Here is a 23,895-nt window from a genome sequence, read left to right on the forward strand (position 1 = left end):
AATCACCAGGTTTACACACTTCACAGCACTCACCAAAGCACACACCCTCCCCAATGTCCATAATCCCACCCCCTTCTCCCAATCCCCCTTCCCCCAGCAACCCTCAGTTTGTTTTGTGAGATTAAAAGTCACTGATGGTTTGTCTCCCTCCCAATTCTATCTTGTTTCATTGATTCTTCTTCTACCCACTTAAGCCCCCATGTTGTTGACTCTGTCTTTTTTTTTTTTTTAAAGATTTTATGTATTTATTTGACAGAGAGAAATCACAAGTAGATGGAGAGGCAGGCAGAGAGAGAGAGAGAGGGAAGCAGCTCCCTGCTGAGCAGAGAGCCCGATGCGGGACTCGATCCCAGGACCCTGAGATCATGACCTGAGCCAAAGGCAGCGGCTTAACTCTGTCTTAATGAATTTTGATTCCATCCTCAATAGAGACCCTGTTCTGAAAGAGAACCCTGACTTCATTTTTGAGAGTTCATGGGGCCCAGACTCTTTAGCTATTTCAGACCTTGCAGGTTCCTTGCATTTAGGTGCTGTTGGAGAAAGGATATACCTCTTTTTCATTTGCTGTTCTTTAATTGGCTCAGCACATTTTCCAGTGAATATCCACTAGTTCCTTTCTGGTTCTCTTGGTATCCTGTCTGTCACTTCTTAGAGCTTCTATAGGGGAGCATTATTTTACCTCTGTACCTTTAAGGTTTTTCACTGGGCCTGAGAATTAAATTTACATAGGACAGGTTAACAAGGAAAACATACAGATTTATTAAGTATAAATTTTAAGTGACATTGGAGCACTCATAAGGAAGACCAAAAGAAGCAGTTAGAGTAGAACACTTATATATTGAGTTGAACAGAGAACTATAAATTGTGATAATGATACAAGGCAAAGGGGTGGTTACTCATGGAGAAGTGACTAGGAAGATAAGGATTCACAGACAAGATTTGTTTTTACAAATTCCTCTCAGCCTCAAATCTCCATCCCTGAAGATAAGAATGTTACTTTCCCAGGACATCTTCCATGTGGGGTTTTATATCTTGCTTTCAGGAAGAAAAAGGGGTGGTCAGAGCATCTTTTTATTCCTGCTGTTTTTCAGTGACCTTTAGCTCAAAATAATCTTTATGTCCAGATGGCATATTTGGGGTGGAACATTCTGCCATCCCCCTTCACTTCCCTCTTCCTTCCATATGGACAGCAACTGACATGCAGATCTTGTGTCTGCTGGTGGTTTGTCTATATCGTGTTATTTTAGAGTTTGTGGGAAATTTTGCAACATAGTTTTTGTTTTTTTGTGGAAGCTGTATATAGGTTTTTGGCTTTGTTATCTGCTTTGTCAGTTTTTTTTTTTTAAATATTTTATTTATTTATTTGACAGAGAGAGAGAGAGATCACAAGTAGGCAGAGGCAGGCAGAGAGAGAGGTGGAAGCAGGCTCCCTGACGAGCAGAGAGTCTGATGTGGGGCTCGATCCCAGGACTCTGGGATCATGACCTGAGTCGAAGGCAGAGGCTTTAACCCACTGAGCCACCCAGGCGCCCCTGCTTTGTCAGTTTTTATGTGGGAATTCAGGAAGGTCCACAATCAGTGCTGTCTCCTACACCCATCTTCTCAGAGTCCCATCAGTTGGTTGATTTTGTGTGTGTATGTGCTTGTTCCTAATGTGGTGTGAAAAATCTGAAGATGAAGTGAATTTGTTTGATAAATTAATTTCTGCTATGACTTTCTTTGATTAGTACAAATCTCTGTGCCTAATAAAGACTTTAGTTTTAGTGTTCATTTCCTTCATTAATGATTACTATAGAAAATTCAATCTCTAGAGTTGAAAAGAAAGTTTAGTCTAGTAAGAAAGTTTAGTTTAGTAATGGTGGGTCGTGATTTTTTTTTTAAACTAACTATAGTTATGAGTCTCACAGCTTAAGTGAGTGGTTACATATGATCCCATTTACTTAAATGTGAGCCTGTGTTGTCTTCTTAGTAGTTACATATATACTAATACATGGTCCTATGTTGCCCTTTGAGGAGTGGTTTTCTTTCCTGTTTCATACATCTTTCCTAAATGTTATATGCTAGTTAGATTATTCAGGATAACCTGTTATAGAAACAAACTCTCCACTACTTCTTTCTTAGTTAAGGACCACGATTGCCCTAAACATTATTACTTCTCAGAGTAGAAGAAAACTTTAGCAGAAATTGGTTTTATTCAGGTACTTATTTTGTGCAAGAGCTCTTGTATTTCTCCCTGCTCAGGCTTTTAAAGACCAAACAGCATTTTATCATTAAACATAAAATTTAGCATGATTACCTATAATAGTGCTATGTACAGTATAGTTCTTTTTTGATTTTTCCTATGAAGTGTTAATACTTTCACTTTCAAAGAGTTTATGGACTAGCTATTGACATAATCTGAATGAGTGAATAAATAAATAATAAATAAGGGATGTAGGAATTTATGTGTATATGTGTGTATGTGTATTTACGTTGTCTTTTTGTTCTTTAATGAGTTTTGTTAGCTTGTATCTATATTATATATATATTATCTATCTATGAGATCTCATATTTTATATATATATTATCTATCTATTTATCTATATCTCACATCTTTTTCATCCATTTATTGATTGAAGGACACTTGGGCAGCTTTCATATCTTGGCTATTGCAAATAAAAAAAGGAGTACATGTATCCATTTGAATTAGTGTTTTTTATCCTTTGGGTAAATACTTAGTAGTGCAGTTGCTGGATTGTAGGGTAGTTCTATTTTTAACTTTTTGAGGAACCTCCATACTCTTTTCCAGAGTGGCTGCATGAGTTAGTATTCCACCAATAGTGCAAGAAGTTTCTTTTTTCTCCACATCCTTGACAACACCTGTTGTTTCTTGTGTTGTTGATTTTTAACTCTTCTGACACCTGATATCTCATTGTGGTTTTGATTTGCATTTCCCTTATGGTAAGTAATGATGAACATCTTTTCATGTGTCTGTTGGCCATTTGTATGTCTTCTTTGGGGAAATGTCTGTTCATGTCTTCTGCCCATTTTTTAATTGGATTGTTTGGTTTTTAGGTGTTGGATTTTGTAAGTTCTTCATATATTTTGGATATTAACCCTTTATTGGATATGTCATTTGCAAGTATCTTTTCCCATTCTGCAAGTTGCCATTTAGTTTTGTTGATGTTTTATTTGCTGTGCAGAAATTTTTATTTTGATGTAGTCCCAACTGTTTATTTTTGCTTATTCTCCCTCCTCTCAGGAGATATCTCTCAAGTTGCTATGGCCAATGTCAAAGAGGTTACTGCCTGTGTCTCTTCTAGGATTTTTATGGTTTCAGGTCTCACATTTAAGTCTTTATTTCACTTTGAATTTATTTTTTTGTATGGTGTAAAAAAAGGTCCAGTTTGTTTGTTTGTTTCTTAAGATTTTTTTTGCTTTCAAGATTTTATTTAAATTCAAGTTAGTTAATATTAGTGCAGTATTAGTTTCAGGGTTAGAATTTAGTGATTAATCACTTGCATATAGCATACAGGTGCCCTCTTTATGCCCATCATCCATTTACACACACACAGTTCCAGTGTGTCATTTAAAGGCATTGTTTCCTTCTTGATTTTCTGTTTGGATGATCTGTCCATTGATGTAAGTGGGTTGTTAAAGTCCCATGCTATTACTGTATTATTATGGATTAGTTCCTTTATGTTTGTCATTGTTTTATGTATTTGGGTGCTACTGGGTGGGTGTATAAATATTTACAGTTGTTATGTCTTCTTGTTGGATTGTCTCCTTTATTATTATACAGAGTTATTCATTGTCTTCTGCTACAGTCTTTGTTTTAAACTCCCATTTATCTGATATAACTATTCCACTCTAGCTTTCTTTTGATATCCATTTGCATAAGTATTTCTTCACTCCCTCACTTTGAATCTGCTTGTGTCTTTAGGTCTGAAGTGAGTCTCTTATTGGCAGCGTATAGATGGATTTTATTTTTTTCATCAGTCTATCACCTTGTATCTTTTGGTTGGAGCATTTAGTCCATTTACATTCAGAATAATTGTTAATACATATTTATTGCCATTTTATTACCTGTGTGGTCATTTTTGGAGCTTTTCTCTGATCCTTTCTTGTCTTTCTCTGTTATGATTTGCTGATTTTCTTTAGTGAAACATTTGGATTTCTTTCTCTTTATTCTTTGCACATTTGTTAGTGGTTTTTGATATAAGGTTACCATTAGGTTTGTATATAACCTCTCCTTGATGTAGTTGTCTGTGTTACGTTTTAGGTCATTTAAGTTTGAACCCATTCTCTAAGAACCAACTTTTGGTTTTATTGATTTTCTCAGTTTTTCTCTTTTCAGTTTTATTGGTTTCTTCTCTAACCTTAGTTTCTTTTTTATCTGCTTTTATTTGTTTTATTTCGCTCTTCTTTTTCTAATTTCATACAGAAGGAGCATAGGTTACTGATGTAAATTCCTTTTCCTTTTCCTTCTCTGCTAATATATGAGTTTAATGCTATTTGAATATTAACATTTTATTATGTTATATTTAAATATTATATTTAAATTTTAGCAAAACCATATAGTTTATCAGGAAACCCTCCTGAAAGAATGGAGTTCATGGGGGGGTGCATAAAAAGAAGAATTTTTGCATGAATTTTTGGCAAAGTAGGAGAAAATAACGTGCTGGCCGGGGAAGAAATGTTAGAAGTTCATGTTTGTAAATGAAGTTATGATGAAAGAAAAGGGATTAAAGATAACTTCAAAAATATTATTTGCCACTAAACAATTACATATCTGTATTTTATTTATTTTATTTAGAAAATGTTGGTGGTAATTGAAGTGCAGTGCAGTTGCCACCAAAAAGAACACTATGTAACTACACTGTACATACTCAGATGTATTTTTAAAGACATCATGCTATTTTCTATGTCTAATATATATCACCTATACAGTTTATTTCACTTATAGATGAAAAAGGGGAAGTCTGTATCCATTATAGTGATTGCTGTGTTTTTTTTTTTCTTGCAGAAATGCTGAGCCGATTATCAGGATTAGCGAATGTTGTTTTGCATGAATTATCAGGAGAGGACACTGATGAGAATATGAGGGCTTCCCTAGACCCTGTGAGTAGCTCTGTTCTGAATTAAACTGATGAGACATATATTCCATGTTCTTCTGAGGGAAAGAATTTAAGATAGAAGGTTTTGAGCAGCCTCCATTTTGCTAGGTGGAAGAGAGGATTAAGAAAAGTATTGATACTTTATAATGATCCTTCTCCTGTAATTTTGTAGTCTGTGAGTCACAGTGAAGGGAATCAAATCCTGGATGAATTGTTTTAACTTCTCCTCAGATATATGTCCTGTTCCCTGGGAAAGGTTTGAATAATAAGTGGCAGAACTGGGGCACCTTTCAGATTTGAAAATATGTTTGCTATTGTAAATTTATCAACACTTCTCTTACAGCTTGTATTATATTTTTTGATAGCCACATGAGGAATCAAAAGAAGTCCTTTAGTTTTCTGAAAGACAAGCAGTACTGCCTAGTGGTTAAGATAATTTTATTCAACTGCTCCCTTAAATTTAAATTTTGGGCTCCTCCACTTAATAGTTTGTTATCTTTGCTTTCTTTTATTTTTCTCTTTGGTAAAATTAGGATAATACCATAAATGAGATAATGTTTTGTTTTGTGAAATGCTTCACATTTACAAAGTAATGATTTTAATGGATATGATAATAAGTATTATTAGTTCAGAGTTGGAAAGATTTCTTAAGTATGGAAATGAGATGGGCAAAAGATAAGATGAAGTTGGAATGAAGAAACTCTTTTTTGGATACTAATACTCTTTCTCTGATGCACTGGCAACTTTTTATCTAAATACTAGGCATTACCCCAAGAATCTGACATGGAATTTAATGATAGGACACAAGAGGATGTTCTGGAGCGCCTGGCTTATGCTGAGCAGTTGGTGGTGGAGCTAAAAGAAATCATTAGAGAGAAGGACATTCAATTGCAGCAAAAAGATGAAGTTCTACAGGTACTGTGGTTTTCTCTTTTCTTGCCAAGCATTGGATAAAAGATAGACACAATATTTGCTTAGATTTTTTTTTCCACTTCGATTATTGGAGAATGTGATTCTTATTTCCCTAATACTGTAAAATGATGGCTCCTAAGAATACTTTTGTTATGTATTAGGTACATGATGAATAAACATTTATATATTTACTGTCATTGTTCTCTGACAGGAAGAAAGAAAAGCTGCTGATAACAAAATAAAAAAACTAAAACTTCATGCTAAGGCCAAATTAACTTCTTTGAATAAACACATAGAAGAAATGAAGGCACAAGGAGGGACTGTTTTGCCTACAGAACCTCAGTCAGAGGAGCAAGTCTCCAAGGTATGGTAATGGGATATACTACACATTTTCTGAGTGGAAAAGTCTCCCATGATAGCAGATCTTCACAAATCACAAAAATTTATGAGGCTAAAGTAGTACAGCACTAAATGCTGTCCTTTCTAATCGAGCTTGCACTCTAGCTGGGCTCTAGGCCACACATACACAGAATACAAAGCCAACAGAAAATGTAGACGTGAAATGTGACCTAGGCTTTCAGAGAATTGAAAAAGGATAACGGGACCAAGAAATACTGCAGTGAGGCATTTGAATAGGAGAGGCACATTCTTTACGCAGGAATTTCATCTTTTTTTTTTTTTTTTAAAGATTTTATTTATTTATTTATTTGTCAGAGAGAGAGCGAGTGAGAGCGAGCACAGGCAGACAGAGTGGAAGGCAGAGTCAGAGGGAGAAGCAGGCTCCCTGCCGGAGCAAGGAGCCCGATGTGGGACTCGATCCCAGGACGCTGGGATCATGACCTGAGCTGAAGGCAGCTGCTTAACCAACTGAGCCACCCAGGCGTCCCAGGAATTTCATCTTTGATTAGAAGTTTAAACTGTGTGGCCTGTTAAGGTTTCTGCAGCTTCAGTTCTTTAATCCAATGACTTGACACAGAATATTCTTTGTCCTCATATAGCCACATGGTAGCAGATTAAAGTTTCATCCACTGTAACTGAATCAATTAGATTGCCTTGGGTTCCTGTTGTAAGGGGTGCTTTCTAGGTTTATGACTGCCGCCAGCAAAATAATTTAAGGTCGAGGTTGGAGACAGGAGTACTGAAAGTGGTACCTTTTGAGAAATAGAGTATTGTCCCGGTACTTACTTTCATTAGTTTCCTGTAGAGTTAAATCCCAAATATTCATATTTAGTCAGCCATTTGGTGAACAAGAATCTTCAATTTTTTTTTCTCATTTATTTATTTTCAGAATAACAGTATCATTTTTTCACCACACCCAGTGCTCCATGCAATCCGTGCCCTCTATAATACCCACCACCTGGTACCCTGACCTTCCACCCCCCCGCCACTTCAAACCCCTCAGATTGTTTTTCAGAGTCCATAGTCTCTCATGATCCACCTCCCCTTCCAATTTACCCCAACCCCCTTCTCTTTAACTCCCCATGTCCTCCATGCTTTTTGTTATGCTCCACAAATAAGTGAAACCATGTAATAATTATTAATAATTAATAATTAATAATAATAATTGACTCTCTCTGCTTGACTTATTTCACTCAGCATGATCTCTTCCAGTCTGGTCCATGTTGCTACAAAAGTTGGGTATTCGTCCTTTCTGATGGAGGCATAATACTCCATAGTGTATATAGACCACATCTTCCTTATCCATTCGTCCATTGAAGGGCATCTTGGTTCTTTCCACAGTTTGGGGACCGTGGCCATTGCTGCTGTAAACATTGGGGTACAGATGGCCCTTCTTTTCACGACATCTGTATCTTTGAAAATACCCAGGAGTGCAATGGCAGGGTCATAGGGAAGTTCTATTTTTAATTTCATGAGGAATCTCCACACTGTTCTCCAAAGAGGCTGCACCAACTTGCATACCCACCAACAGTGTAAGAGGGTTCCCCTTTCTCCACATCCTCTCCAACACATGTTGTTTCCTGTCTTGCTAATTTTGGCCATTCTAACTGGTGTAAGGTGATATCTCAATGTAGTTAAAATTTGAATCTCCCTGATGGCTAGTGATGATGACCATTTTTTCATGTGTCTGATAGCCATTTGTATGTCTTTATTGGAGAAATGTCTGTCCATATCTTCTACCCATTTTTTGATATGATTGTCTGTTTTGTGTGTGTTGAGTTTGAGGAGTTCACTTATAGATCCTGGATATCAATCTTTTGTCTGTACTGTCATTTGCAAATATCTTCTCCCATTCCGTGGGTTGCCTCTTTGTTTTGTTGACTGTTTCCTTTGCTGTGCAGAAGCTTTTGATTTTGATGAAGTCCCAAAAGTTCATCTTCGCTTTTGTTTCCTTTGCCTTTGGAGACATATCTTGGAAGAAGTTGCTGTGGCTGATATCGAAGAGGTTACTGCCTATATTCTCCTCTAGGATTCTGATGGATTCCTGTCTCACCTTGAGGTCTTTTGTCCATTTTGAGTTTATCTTTGTGTACGGTGTAAGAGAATGGTCTAGTTTCATTCTTCTACATATAGCTGTCCAGTTTTCCCAGCACCATTTATTGAAGAGACTGTCTTTTTTCCACTGTATATTTTTTCCTGTTTTGTTGAAGATTATTTGACCATAGAGTTGAGGGTCCATATCTGGGCTCTCTACTCTGTTCCACTGGTCTATGTGTCTGTTTTTATGCCAGTATCATACTGTCTTGGTGATCACAGCTTCATAGTAAAGCTTGAAATCAGGTAACATGATGCCCCCAGTTTTATTTTCGTTTTTCAACATTTCCTTAGCGATTCGGGGTCTCTTCTGATTCCATACAAAATTTAGAATAATTTACTCCAGCTATTTGAAGAATACCGGTGGAATTTTGATCGGAATAGCATTAAAAGTATAGATTGCTCTAGGCAGTATAGACATTTTAACAATGTTTATTCTTCCAATCCAAGAGCATGGAATGGTCTTCCATCTTTTTTTGTCTTCTTCAGTTTCTTTGATGAGTGTTCTGTAGTTCCTCAAGTACAGATCCTTTACCTCTTCGGTTAGGTTTATTCCCAGGTATCTTATGGTTCTTGGTGCTATAGTAAATGGAATCGATTCTCTAATTTCCCTTTCTGTATTTTCATTGTTAGTGTATAAGGAAGCCACTGATTTTTGCACATTGACTTTGTTTCCTGCCATGTTGCTGAATTGCAGTATGAGTTCTAGTAGTTTGGAGGTGGAGTCTTTTGGGTTTTCCATATAAAGAATCATGTCATCTGCAAAGAGAGAGAGTTTGATTTCTTCATTACCAATTTGGATACCTTTTATTTCCCTTTGATGTCTGATTGCTAGAACTTCTAATACCATGTTGAACAAGGATCTCAACGGGAAGGACACAAGCTTTTTCCCGAGGATGGTATTTTCTGTGGGTCTTTCATAGATAGATTTTATGAAGTTCAGGAATGTTCCCTCTATCCCTATACTTTGAAGCGTTTTAATCAGGAACGGATGCTGGATTTTGTCAAATGCTTTTTCTGCATCAATTGAGAGGACCATGTGGTTCTTCTCTTCTTCTCTTATTAATTTGTTCTATCCCATTGATTGATTTGCGAATGTTGAACCATCCTTGTAGCCCAGGGATGAATTCCACCTGGTCATGGTGGATAATCTTTTTAATGTGCTGTTGGATCCTGTTTGCTAGGATCTTGTTGAGAATCTTAGCATCCATATTCATCAGTGATATGAAATTGGTCTGAAATTCTCCTTTTTGGTAGGGTCTTTGCCTGGTTTGGGGATCAGGGTAATGCTGGCTTCATAGAAAGAGTCAGGAAGTTTTTCTTCTGCTTCAATTTTTTGAAACAGCTTCAGGAGAATAGGTGTTATTTCTTCTTTGAAAGTTTGGTAGAATTCCCCAGGGAATCCATCAGGTCCTGGGCACTTGTATTTTGGGAGGTTTTTGATCACCGCTTCAATCTCGTTACTAGATATTGGTCTTTTCAGGTTGTCAATTTCTTCCTGATTCAGTTTTGCAAGTTTATAGTTTTCCAGGAATGCATCCATTTCATCTAGGTTGCTTAGCTTATTGGCATATAACGGTTGATAATAACTTCTGATGATTGTTTCTACTTCCTTGGTGTTCGTTGTGATCTCTCCCTTTTCATTCATAATTTTATGTAAGAATCCCCAATTTTTTGAAGTTTGTATAGAATATATGGAGGCTGGCATATCACATGTGCACACTGCAGTTGGCCTAAACTTAACTCTGTATAAGAAATCTGTTTATTTTTATTTTTAAAATTATACCTTGTTTTGCTCTTTGGTTCACTAGTATTCTTTTTTTTTAATTTATTTTTTATTTATTTTCAGCATAACAGTATTCATTATTTTTACACCACACCCAGTGCTCCATGCAATCCGTGCCCTCTATAATACCCATCACCTGGTACCCTGACCTCCCACCCCCCACCCCTTCAAAACCCTCAGATTGTTTTTCAGAGTCCATAGTCTCTCATGGTTTACCTCCCCTTCCAATTTTCCCCAACTCCCTTCTCCTCTCTATCTCCCCATGTCCTCCATTCTTTTTGTTATGCTCCACAAATAAGTGAAACCATATGAAAATTGACTCTCTCTGCTTTACTTATTTCACTCAGCATAATCTCTTCCAGTCCCGTCCATGTTGCTACAAAAGTTGGGTATTCATCCTTTCTGATGGGGGCATAATACTCCATAGTGTATATGGACCACATCTTCCTTATCCATTCGTCCATTGAAGGGCATCTTGGTTCTTTCCACAGTTTGGCGATCTATACCCCAGTGTTCATAGCAGCAATGGCCATGGTCGCCAAACTATTCTTTTTTTTTAAATTTAAATTCAATTAGCCAAAATACAGTATATCATTAGTTTCAGATGTGGAATTTAGTAATTCATCAGTTGCATGTCACACCCAGTGTTCATCACATCATGGGCCCTCATTAATGCTCATTCACTACTATTCTTAGTAGTGTTTTTAGTTCTTGGGAAATAAGGTTGTAATTGATTCTGTAGGCACAATACTGGGGTAACTGGTTACTTTCCTGGTACCCTGATTAGTCTTTCCTTTATGGGTCTAATGCTCAGAAGACATTACTTTCCTACTTCAATAGCTTTATTTAACTTCTCAAGGCTTATTTTAGAAGCTTTTTCATTCCTCTCAAATAACTTGTTAATCTTGATTTTTTTCTTCTTGGTTTTTCCTCTGGTAATTTGTTCTTATAGCTGTGGTACCAGCCTATCCCCATATTGCTTTGTTTCTTCTAACTGTCCCCCTACTGTGATTTTTAAATTACCTATTTCGTTTTATTTTATTAACTTATTTTTAAATTTAAATTCAATTAGCCAACATACTCTACATCATTAGTTTCAGATGTAGAGTTCAGTAATTCATCAGTTGCTCCTTGCTCAGTGGGGAGACTGCTTCTCCCTCTGCCTGCCACTCTCCCTGCCTGTGCTCACTCTCTCTTTCTCTCTCTCTGACAAATAAATAGATAAAATTTTTATTTAAAAAAAAAAAAGGAATCTTTCATGGTTTGTCTCCCTCTCTTATGACTTCCCATTCGGTTTTGCCTCCTTTCCCCAACATCCTCTGCCTTGTTTCTCAAATTCCATATGTCAGTGAGATCTTACGATAATTTCTTTCTCTGATTGAGTTATTCTGCTTAGCATAGTACCCTCTAGTTCCATCCACATCACTGCAAAGTCAAGATTTCTCTTGGTAGCTGAGTAATATTCCATTGTATATATATACACCACATCTTTATCCATTCATCTGTCAACGGACATCTCAGCTCTTTCCATAGTTTGAGCATTGTGCACATTGCTGCTGTAAACATTGGGGTGCAGGTGCCCCTTTGGATCACTACATTTGTATCTTTGGGGTAAAACCCAGTAGTGCAATTGCTGGATCATAGGGTAGCTCTGTTTTCAACTTTTTGAGGAACCTCCATACTCTTTTCCAGAGTGACTGCACCATCTTGGATTCCTACCAACAGTGTAGAAGGAGTCCCCATTCTCTGCATCCTCGCCAGCATCTGTCATTTCCTGACTTATTAATTTTAGCTGCTCTGACTGGTATGAAGTAGTATTTCACTATGGTTTTGATTTGTTTCTCTGATGCCAAGTGATGTGGAGCATTTTTTTCATGTGTCTATTAGCCATTTGTATGTCTTCTTTGGAGAAATGTCTGTTCATATTGTCTGCTTATTTCTTGACTGGATTATTTGGTTTTTTGGGTGTTGAGTTTGGTAAGTTCTTTGTAGATCTTGGGTACTAGCCCTTTATCTAATATGTCATTTGCAAATATCTTTTCCCATTTCATACATTGCCTTTTAGTTTTGGTGACTGTTTCCTTTTCTGTGCAGAAGCTTTTAACTTGATTAAGTCCCAGTAGTTCATTTTTGCTTTAGTTTTGCTTGCCTTTGGAGATGTGTTTGGCAAGAAGTTGCTCCAGCCAAGGTTGGAGAGGTTGTTACCTGTATTCTCTAGGATTTGATGGATTCCTGTCTCACATTTAGGTCTTTCGTCTATTTTGAGTTTGTCTTTGTGTATGGTATAAGAATATGGTCTGGTTTCATTCTTCTTCATGTGGCTGTCCAGTTTTCCTGGCACCATTTATTCAAGAGACTGTCCTTTTTCCATTGGATATTCTTCCCTGCTTGTTGACGATTAGTTGACCATGGAGGTGAGGGTCCATTTCTGGGTTCTCTAATCTGTTCCACTGATTTATGTGTCTGTTTTTGTGCCACTACTGTACTATCTTAATGATAAAAGCTTTGTAATTTAACTTGAAGTCCAACATTGCAATACCACCAGGTTTTCTTTTTTTAACATTCCCCTTGCTGTTTGGGGTCTTTTCTGGTTCCATACAAATTTTAGGATTATTAATTCTGTGGAAACGAATGTCCATGATATAGTGATAAGAATTGCATTGAATGTGCAGATTGCTCTGGGTAATGTAGATATTTTAACAATATTTATTATTCCAATCCATGAGCATGGAATGTTTTTCCATTTCTCTGTGTCTTCCTCAATTTCTTTCATAAATGTTCTGTAGTTTTTAGAGTACAGATGGTTTACCCTTTTGGTTAGGTTTATTCCTAGGTATCTTATGGTTTTAGTTACAATTGTGAGTGGGATCAATTTCTTAATTTCTGTTTCTTCTGTCTTGTTGTTAGTATATCAAAATGCAACTGATTTCTGTGTATTGATTTTATATCCTGCCACTTTTTTGAATTCCTGTATGAGTTCTAGAAATTTTGGGGTGGAATCTTTTGGGTTTTCCACATTGAGTATCATATCATCTGCAGAGAGTGAGAGTTTGATTCTTTGCTGATTCGGATGCTTTAATTTCTTTTTGTTGTCTGATTGCTTAAGCTAGGTCTTCTAGTACTATGTTGAATAGCTATGGTGATAGTGGACATCCCTGCTGTGTTCCTGACAGGGGAAAAGCTCTCAGTTTTTCCCCATTGAGAGTGATACTTACTGTGGGCTACTCATATATGGCTTTTATGATATTGAGGTATGTTCCCTCTATCCCTACATTGTGAAGAGTTTTAAGAAAGGAACCTGTACTTTGTTGAATACTTTTTCTGCATCTATTGAGGGGAATCATATGGTTCTAGTGCTTTTATTTATGTAGTATATCACATTTGTGGATGATGACTACCCTTGCAGCCCAAGGATAAATCCCAGTTGGTTGTGGTGAATAATCCTTTTAAGATACTGTTGGGTCCTATTGGCTAGTATTTTGGTGAGAATTTTTACATCCATGTTTATAAGATAGATTGGTCTGTAATTCTCCTTTTTGGTGGGGTCTTTGTCTGGTTTTTGGATCAAAGTAATGCTGGCCTCATAGAATGACTTTGAAGTTTTCCTTCCATTCTGTTTTTTGAAATGGCTTCAGAAGAATAGGTATTAGTTCTTTAAATGTTTGGTAGAATTTCCTTGGGAAGCCATCTGGCCCTGGAGTCTTCTTTGTTGGAAATGTTTTTTTCTTTTTAAAGATTTTATTTATTTATTTGACAGACAGAGATTACAAATAGGCAGAGAGAGAGAGGGGAAGCAGGCTCCCGGCTGAGCAGAGAGCCCAATGCGGGGCTTTATCCCAGGACCCTGGGATCATGACCTGAGCTGAAGGCAGAGGCTTTAACCCACAGAGTCATCCAGGGACCCCTGTTGGGAAATTTTTGATTACTGTTTTAGCTTTCTTGCTGGTTATGGGTCTGTTCGGGTTTTCTGTTATTTTCCTCATTCAGTTTTGGGAGTTGTGGTAGCTTATATGTCTCTAGGAATGCATCTCTTTCTTCCAGATTGCCTAATTTGTTGGCATATAGTTGCTCATAATATGTTCTTACAGTTGTTTGTGTTTCTCTGATGTTGGCTGTGTTTTATCCTCTTTCATTCATGATTTTATTTATTTGGGTCCTTTCTCTTTTCTTTTTGATAAGTCTGGCCAGCGGTTTATCAGTCTTACTAATTTTTTCAAAAAGAACCAGCTCCTGGTTTCATTGATCTGTTCTGCTCTTCTTCTAGTTTGTATTTCATTGATTTCTTATCTAATCTTTATTAGTTCTCTTCTCCTGCTGGGTTTAGGCTTTAATTGGTGTTTTTTCTCCAGCTTCTTTAGGTGTAAGGTTAGGTTGTGTATTTGAGACTTTCTTGTTTCTTGAGAAATGCTTGTATTGCTGTATACTTCCCTCTTAGGATTGCATTTGCTGCATCCCAAATGTTTTGAATAGTTGTTTTCATTTTCAATTGTTTCCATGAATTTTTAAAAATTCTTAATTTCCTGGTTGATCCATTCATTCTTTGGTAGGATGCTCATTAGCCTCCATGTATTAGAGTTCTTTCCAGAGTTGTTGTTGTGATTGAGTTCCAGTTTCAAAGCATTGTGGTCTGAAAATATACAGAGTATAATCCCAGTCTTTTGGTACTCGTTGAGATCTGATTTGTGACCCAGTGTGTGATCTATTCTGGAGAATGTTCCATGTACACTTGAGAAGAATGTGCGTTCTGCTGCTTTAGGATGAAATGCTCTGAATATATCTGTGAAGTCTATCTGGTCCAGTGGTCATCAAAGTCCTATTTCCTTCCTCTGCTTAAATGATTTGTCCATTTCAGTGAGGGGGTTGTTAAAGTCCCTTCCTATTACTATATTATTGTCGATTTGTTTCTTCAGTTTTGTTATTAATTGGCTCATTTAATTGGCTACTCTCATGTTAGGGGCATAAATATTTACCATTGTTAGGTCTTCTAGTTGGATAGTCCCTTAATTATGAAGAGTGTCCTTCATCTCTTATTATAGTCTTTGGTTTAAAATCTAGTTGGATATAAGGATTGCTACTCCAGCTTTCTTTTGATGTCCATTAGCATGATAAATGGTTTTCTACCCCCTCACTTTAAATCTGGAGGTGTCTTTGGGTCTAAAATGAGTCTCTTGTAGATAGCATATGGATAGGTCTTGCTTTTTTATCCAGCTTGATACCCTGTGTCTTTTGATTGGACTATTTACATTTACATTCAGAGTAACTGTTGAAGGATACGAATTTAGTGCCATTGTATTACCTTTAAAATCACTGTTTCTCCATATTGTCTCTGTTCCTTTCTGGTCTGTGTTACTTTTGGGTTCTGTCTTTGCTTAAAGTATCCCTTGTAATATTTCATATAGGGCTGGTTTGGTGATCACAAATTCTTTTAGTTTCTGTTTGTCCTGGAAGCTTTTTATATTTCCTTCTATTTTGAATGACATCCTAGCCCTGGAGAGTATTCTTGGCTGCATATTTTTCCCATTTAGCACCCTGAATATATCATGGCAGTTCTTTCTGGCCTTCCAGGTTTCTGTGGATAGGTCTTCTGCCAGTCTGATGTTTCTACCCTTGTAGGTTATAGATCTCTTGTCCCCTAGCTGCTTTCAGGATTTTCTCTCTGTGTCTGAGATTTACAAGTTTCACTATTATATGTTGGGGTGTTGACCTATTTTTACTGATTTTGAGGGGGGTTCTCTGTGTCTCCTGGACTTGGATGCCTATTTCTTTCCCCCGTTTAGGGACGTTTGCTGCTCTAATTTGCTCCAGTATCCCTTCTGCCCCTCTTGCTCTCCCTTCTTCCTCTAGAATCCCAATAATTCTAATACTGTTTTGCTTTATGATATTTCTGATCTTTCAAATCCTCCCTTCATGGTCCAGTAACTGTTTTTTCTCACTTTTGCTTGGTTTCTTTATTCTCCATAATTTTATCTTCTATATCACTTATTCTCTCTTCTGCCTCATTTATCCTGGCAGTAAGAGCTTCCATTGTTGATTGTATCTCATCAATTCTGTTTTTTATTTCAACCTGATTAGATCTTAGTTCTTTTATTTCTCCAGAAAGGGATTCTCTAGTGTCTTCTATGCTTTTTTCAAGCCCAGCTGGTATCTTTATAATCATTGTTCTGAATTCTGTTGCCAACATCTTACCAATATCCATATTTATAAAGCCTCTGGCAGTGATTACTGCCCCTTGTTCTTTTTTTTCTCACAGTTTTTCCTTCTGATCTTTTTATACAGAGAAGAATAGGTGAACAAGAGAACAATAAAGTAATAAAAAATAGAAATATCAATGATGACCCCAGCAAAATATACACTAAGCATATCAGAAGAGATTAGAAACCAAAAAAGAAAAAATAAATAAAAAGGGAAAAAAGATTATAATCAAACAGGTAGACAGAACAGGCTGATACACTTGGTCCTGAGTATATTTTGAACTCTTTGTTAGAAGAAACTTTATCCCAAAATTGCAAATAAAGAAAAACATATATATATTGAAATAAAATTGAATGTAGTGAAAGGAGATAAAAAATGAAGAATAAATCCATAAAATGTAAATGTAAAATGAAAATAAAAAAAAGATTTAAAGAGAGTTGGTAAAATAAGCGAGTTGTAAGGGAAAAAACAAAAGAAAAGGAAAATTTTAAACTGAAAGGCTAAAGAATTGTGAGAAGAAAACCCTTGAGTTCTATATACTGTTTTCCCCTAGTGCAGGAGTTTTTCAGTTTTGTGTGATCCATAAACTTGGTTTTAACCTAGTGTTCCTCCTGGTCCACTGGGGGAAGGACCTTTTGTACTGATTCTCAGGTGTCTTTGCTTGGGCAGTTGCACTGCCCCTTGTCACGGGGCTGGTTTCAGTGTAAGCTGCTTAGGGTTGCTTTAGTGTGGCTTTTGTTCCCTTCAGGTTCTTTGTGCTGCTTTAGAGGGTGAAAAAAAAAAAAATGGTGGCACCCTAATCTCCAGCCCTGGAGCTAAAGATCAGGGCCCCACTCTTCAGCACAACCTCATGGAAAAGCAGTCAATCCCTATTGTGTGCACCAAACTACAGATTCTTGTGGTACACCCCTGCACAAATCCTCCCAGGGAAGAGGGTGCTGGTTAGACCTGGCTGGCTGCTTTTCTGGGCCCCTGCTCAGGGAGCGGTTGCCTCATCATGGCTGTACCTGTCCTGCTTCTCCCTGGGGAAGAAGCAGGGTCTCACAATGGTTTTGCTGCTTGCTGCACCCCTGCTGGGAGAGTGGTTGATCCACAGTGGCATGGTTCCAGTTTATGGAAACACCAAGCTGAGAGACCACTCTGGGGCTTGCTAATTGTAGTCAGCTTCCCTGCTCCAGTGCTTGGGAACTCTGTTGCACCCACAAAAGCCCGTTCATTCTGTGAGACCAGGATCCTGAGACCATACTGTCCCATCTAGGATTGTGTCACACTTTGCCATCTGAGCATATTACCTGCAGGATGTCCCTCACTGGAGCACACTTCTAAAAGTTGCGATTTTGTACTCTGCTGCTATATCACTTTCTGGTAGTTGGCTTCCTGAGACTCCCTCCCCATCAGTTTATCTTCTGGTATGTACTCATTCATTTCTCTTCTCCTCCTACCTCGCAAAAAGTGGTAGATTTTCTATTTGTAGAATTGCAGCCATTCTTTTCTTAGATCTCAGATTGAATTCATAGGTGTTCAGAATGATTTGATAGCTATCTAGCTGAAGTTAAGGGACCAGATGAAATGACGGTCCTCTACTCTTCTATCATCTTCCCTCCTCCTCTTAAATTATCTATTTTATACTCTGCTTTTTTTTTTTTTTGGCCTGGGACCTTAAACAAATCAACACTTAGAGCTTCATTTCTTCCCTTTGTTAAGTAAGATGGCCGAATCAAATGATTTCTATGTTTCAGTCATAGCAGCTTTACACTCTTGTATATCCATTATAGAGCTACACACTCTCTGAAAAGTATAGTTGAAGAAATTAGGGCAATCCTAAGATGCTTGACCAACAGTTATGTAGGAGAAAGTATAAAATTATTTTGTGTAGTTGTAAGAAGCAGAATTGATTGATTTGAGTGTGGTAAATTTAGTAGGGAGGGAGAGTCTGGTTCAGTCTGAGGAAGAGCTTTTGAGGAAAACAGTAGACTTGAAAGATTTGGATTTCCTCTTAATAAGTCTTGTATGATGTTTTGCTCCTCACTTAATGGCACCTGTGCTTTCCTGAATTCTGTCCTCTGGTTCTTCAAGGCAGTGGGACTAAGTTTTCTATTAAGTTTTAGTCCTGTGTGGTGCTGACTGGTTTAGTTCTTAGACTAAAAACCATAAAAAAGGGAAACTTGATGTCATTTCTTCCAAGTATTGACTGCCTTCCAGTATCTTCTAGATTTTGGTTGTCCTCTTGAATTTTCAAGTAGCTATTTTTCTATCATGTCCAGAGTTGATAGCTGTTATCTGAGGGAGGATGAATCTAAGAGGAGCTACTTGGCCATACTAAAATGGGAAGACTCTTAAGATTCCTTCCTGGTTGTTAGGTCAGGTGTTATTTCTTGCTCCCATTTATAAAACTAATCAAATGGTTATGGGGCAAGTTAGAGCAAAAGATTGAATATGTATTAATTATAGTTCTTTTATTTATTTATATTTATTTATTTATTAAAGGTTTTTTTTTATTCATCTGACAGACAGAGATCACAAGTAGGCAGAGAGGCAGGCAGAGAGAGAGGAAGGGAAGCAGGGTCTCTGCTGAGTAGAGAAGCCCGATGCAGGGCTCGATCCCAGGACCCCGAGATCATGATCTGAGCCGAAGGCAGAGGCTTTAACCCACTGAACCACCCAGGCGCCCCTATAGTTCTTTTAAATAAATCACTTTATCTCCTTCATTTTCAGCATGATAAGAGTTCTACGGAAGAAGAGACAGAAGTAGAAAAGATAAAACATAAACTCCAGGAGAAGGAGGAACTAATTAGCTGTTTGCAAGTCCAACTTTCCCAGGCACAGGCAGAGCAAACTACACAGGTAGGGGTGTTAAGTCACCTCTTAGTCATTAAGTTGATGAATCGCTAAAACCCAGTGGATTATTCTATGACACATACATTTTTCTAGATGGCCAGTGGATATTTACCTATGTATGTATCAATTTACTTTCTTCTTCCCTTTCCTTCTCTGATCGACTTCCTTTCCTTCCTACCTAAGTCTAGTAATTGAGTGTTTGCCATTCTTGGTTGAGGTTTGTGAAGATCCAGTATGCGCTTTAATACATGGTTTCACATATTTTTATTTCAGAAGAATTTTTTGTTAGGGAAAGAAAAAATGAAACAAGATGGGATCAGGAGGGAGAGAAACCATAAGAGATTCTTAATCTCACAAAATAAACTGAGGGTTGTGGGGGTTTGGGGAAGGTGGGTAGGGAGAGGGTGGCTGGGTTATGGACATTGAGGAGGGTATGTGCTATGGTGAGTGCTGTGAAATGTGTAAGCCTGATGATTCACAGACCTGTACCCCTGGGCTAATAATACATTATATATTAATTTTAAAAATTATATATTTGTGGTATTTGGTCTGTTTTCTTATCTAGGGACTTATATTACCTGTGTTTCCTTCTTTGATTATCTTTAGTATTTGTTAATTACTCTCAATTCCTTTTTATTTCTTTCGTCATTTTAAAGTTTCTTCTTTATTTGTCCTTCACCTTAGGCTTTCTATTTTGTGTTTATTTACTTTTGTGTTCCTTCTTGCTTAAACTTCTTTTTCTGAAAATTTTTTCATATATATATCAAATTTTTCCTAATTTCAGTCACCTCATTTCTGATTTTTCTGATTCTGATTATGCTGTTTTTCTGTGTCTTGTACAATTTTCTTAAATTTTTAAATACATTTTGAGATAGAGTACAGTTTTAATTTGTTTTTTGAACATGCCTCTGGTCTGTTATTATCTGTATATTATTTTGCACTTAGCTTTTTTTTTTTATAGTAACTTTGTATGAAATTTGACCTTGACCCTTTTATATTCCTTACTTTTGTGGGCAATTAATTTTTCTAAACTTCTGGAAGTAGCCTTGGTTCAGGAAAGCTTTTCTTTACTTAACAAACCTCTTTCTTTTGTTGTTCTTTTTGTATTGTGTCCAAATATTTGGCAGCTGTATTTCCTGGTTTTCTTTCTCCTCTCCTTCACTTTGGCCTATACCAACATTGTGCAATAGTAATATAACGTAAGCCACAGGTAGAATTTAAAATTTTATAGCAGAAACAGGTAAAAATAATTTTAACAATGTATTTCATGTGTCCAATATATTCAAAATATATTTTGAGATTAATAAAATGATTATTTTTGTGTTATTTTATTTATTATTTTTTGCACTGTCTGAAATTTGGTGTGTATTTTTACATTGTATCTCAATTTGGATTAATAAATTCTCATTGGAAATAATACTTCTCTGTTTAGATTTCAGAAAATGTCTGGTTGAAAAAATAGATTAATACACTTAAGTTGTTCCAGACATATGTAAAAGCTTTCTAATAACTGAACCGAGGGCTGAAACATCATTTTTCTTAAGATCTGCATAAGTATCCACTGTGACTCATGCTGTCTGCATGAAGCATCCAAATAAATACATTACAATGATACATGAGTGTGTAGGAAAAAATCTTTCAAACTGAATGAATCCACTGACACTAGTTAGGCAATGTGTTTCTTGTAATACTAGGAAGAGCATGCACACTTGTTACTTGTATAACAATTTAAGAGTACTATACATTATGCAATAAGGTGAAATATAGTTATATTTAATGGGAAAATAATTTACAGTTTAATTAACTAAAATTAAATAATATTAATAATTAAACTCCTCATTTGCATTAGTCATATTTCAAGCCTTCTGGAGGTTTGATAATGAATTATACAGCATGTGTACAGACCTTTTTCTTCTGTTTCTGTTATCTCTATTCTGCATAATTTTTATTTCACTTCTGGAAGTTTCTTCTTATTTCTGGTCCATGTCTTAGAAGAGAGCCCTGATGAGGCAGTTTTGAGAATTCAGAGGACCTAAGTTGCTCTAGCCTTTTAGTCCTGCTTACTTGGACCCCTTGCAATTACCCAGTATTGGAGAATGGGGGAGCCCTGCCAGTTTAAGCTGCTGTTCTAAGATTGGCCAACTGTGCTTTCCAGTAAGAACTTGTTGGCTATTTCGGGGTTTTCCTGTTCTCCCGGCCAGTAATGTTGCTCTTTTGCTGCCTGCTCCCTCTTGCATAGATGCTAATGCCATGCAGGTCTTGTGCCTTTTGGTGGTTTACTCGACCTGCTTGTATTTTGGGGTTTGGGGGACAGCCATCTGAATTTTATTATAAATATTGTCCGCGGGTTTTTGGTTTTACTATTTAGTTGTACCGTTTCTTTTTTTTTTTTTTTTAAAGATTTTTTTTATTTATTTGACAGAGAGAAATCACAAGTAGATGGAGAGGCAGGCAGAGAGAGAGACAGATAGAGAGTGAAACAGGCTCCCTGCCGAGCAGAGAGCCCGATGCGGGACTCGATCCCAGGACCCTGAGATCATGACCTGAGCCGAAGGCAGCGGCTTAACCCACTGAGCCACCCAGGCGCCCCAGTTGTACTGTTTCTATGTGAGGATTCAGATAAGTTGAAAAAGAGCTGCTGTTGCTTTTGTTTTCCTCTGACAAATAATTCTGATAATTACTTTTAAAAAACCCCAGCACATGCAGTTCTTTTTTGTATTAAGTGCAAATTAGAAGGATATTGGTAGGTATTTTGGGCGGTTGAGAAAGGGAGGTCAAAGAATTAGGAGTGCTAATTCTTTTGTTTTAATACATACTTTTTTCCTTCTGTGTCTCCAGTTTGATAAGAGTTCAACAGAGATGGAAGAATTTTTAATGATGAAACAACAGCTCCAAGAGAAGGAGGAACTCATTAGCTCTCTGAAAGCCCAGCTCAGTCAGACGCAGGCAGAGCAAGCGGCTCAGGTAGGTTGGAAGGTACCTCATGAGCATTAGAATAAAGAATCATGAAAGTCTAATGGTGACAAGCCAATTCAGACAGTCATTTTTTAAAACCTCAGTATATAAAAGTATAGTAGCTAGAATGTTGTAGTAGAAATTAGAAGCGTATAATAGTAGAAGAAATTAGAAGTGTCATTTACCTTGATGAATTTGCCATAGCCTGTTTTATGGCTGTTTCGTAGTTATATAAGCCTGAAAGTTGGTTTTAATAGCACACAGAAATTCAGTCTCTTGAGAATGGATTCACATTGTTTGAAAGAGACTGGTAGATAAACCAAAAGAAATACAAATGATTACGTCCATTCTTTCCCTATAGTAAAACCTTAATAGGAGGTTAAATTATAATCAGAAGATTACTTAAGTGGGCATATCATGAGAAAGTGGTATAGGTTATGTGATTCAGTGTTATATGGCACTAATATGTAATATTCCTCATATTTATTTCTGATACCAGGATCAGACAGTTTGAACTGGCATTCTCAACTCCTTCTGTCTGTTTTTCTAAATTTCCACTGTGATCACCCACCTCTGCATTTTTCCTTTGAGAAAGTTTTTGACTTGTGAAACATTTTTCTCTGTGAAGTATCTTTGCATGATAGTTAGTCTTTTCCATTGAGTGTTTTTCATTTTTTGGTAACTTATGGTATTAATGATGTTTTCTGTCCATGGATGGCCTGCTGCTGTGTATACAGTTAAATAGTATATCTTGAAATCCTTACTTTTATCTATTAGCTTTTATTGTATCCTTTTTATGTACAAGAACTATATACAATGTATGATAGAGAAATACAAAATGTGATTTTTACGAGCAGCTTAAAACATGGAAAGCCAAGAATATAAATACATTAACAGGTCCATCATAATGTAAGCCATTCAGAGTAAGTGAATAATAAGCATCAACACAAATGTAAAGTATTTTAAGAGGTCAAAGAGGTTACCATGAGTGTGACAACCAAGGAAGGTACATGGAAAACTTAGGATTTAGGCAAAACTGTGATGGATAGATAATAATCTCAATAAGATGGTTGAACATATTCCATTTTGTGGGAAATGGTCTGAGCAAAATCACAGAGAGAAAAACGAATATGGTACATTTATAGGGAAGGATGTGAGAGATGCATTTGGCTAATGAGGGACACCAGTGCCTGTACATTTGCAACACAGGATTCCAAATTCATAGTAATGTCTGAATTCAGAGAATCAAAAAAATTATGAAGATTTTTTTTCCTACCTAGAAGGAGAGCCATTCAAGATGTCACAAATTGAGAAATTAGCAGTAGTTGAAGGACCAATACAAAATGGGCAAGTTAAGATCAGGTCAGCATGCTCAATTACAGATCTTAAGGAAGTAAATAAGCAGGCATTCATCTACAGACATCCACATCCTCAAAACAAAACTAAACTAAAACACTGGTACTAAATAGCTCACAGTCAACTTACTTCCATTTTATTCTGTTAAGAGCCAGTTACAAGTGAGGATGATCTAGAAACTAGCAAGTAATGACAGCTGAAAATAGCTGTCTGGGGAGGTGGTGTGGATTTGGAAATACATGAAGTTCTTTGGTAGAAGCAATACTT

At 36.8% G+C, this 23,895-nt stretch overlaps 1 protein-coding gene across 7 annotated transcripts in view; it reads left to right on the forward strand.

The window, feature by feature from the left end:
• Positions 1 to 23,895, forward strand: part of GOLGB1 (golgin B1) — a 108,793-nt gene that overhangs the window by 14,177 nt on the left and 70,721 nt on the right. For all 7 annotated transcript variants that reach the window (XR_014311300.1, XM_082729146.1, XM_082729148.1 and 4 more), the window contains exons 2-6: positions 5,006 to 5,100; positions 5,859 to 6,011; positions 6,220 to 6,372; positions 19,195 to 19,323; positions 22,156 to 22,281. Coding sequence is in view for 4 of the 7 variants with exons in the window: in XM_082729145.1 (XP_082585271.1) it covers positions 5,006 to 5,100; positions 5,859 to 6,011; positions 6,220 to 6,372; positions 19,195 to 19,323; positions 22,156 to 22,281 (656 nt within the window). In the remaining 3 variants the exon portion in view is untranslated. The remainder of the gene's footprint in view (positions 1 to 5,005; positions 5,101 to 5,858; positions 6,012 to 6,219; positions 6,373 to 19,194; positions 19,324 to 22,155; positions 22,282 to 23,895) is intronic.

The sequence above is a fragment of the Mustela nivalis genome, assembly GCF_964662115.1.
Source record: "Mustela nivalis genome assembly, chromosome: 1".
NCBI classification, from domain to species: domain Eukaryota; kingdom Metazoa; phylum Chordata; class Mammalia; order Carnivora; family Mustelidae; genus Mustela; species Mustela nivalis.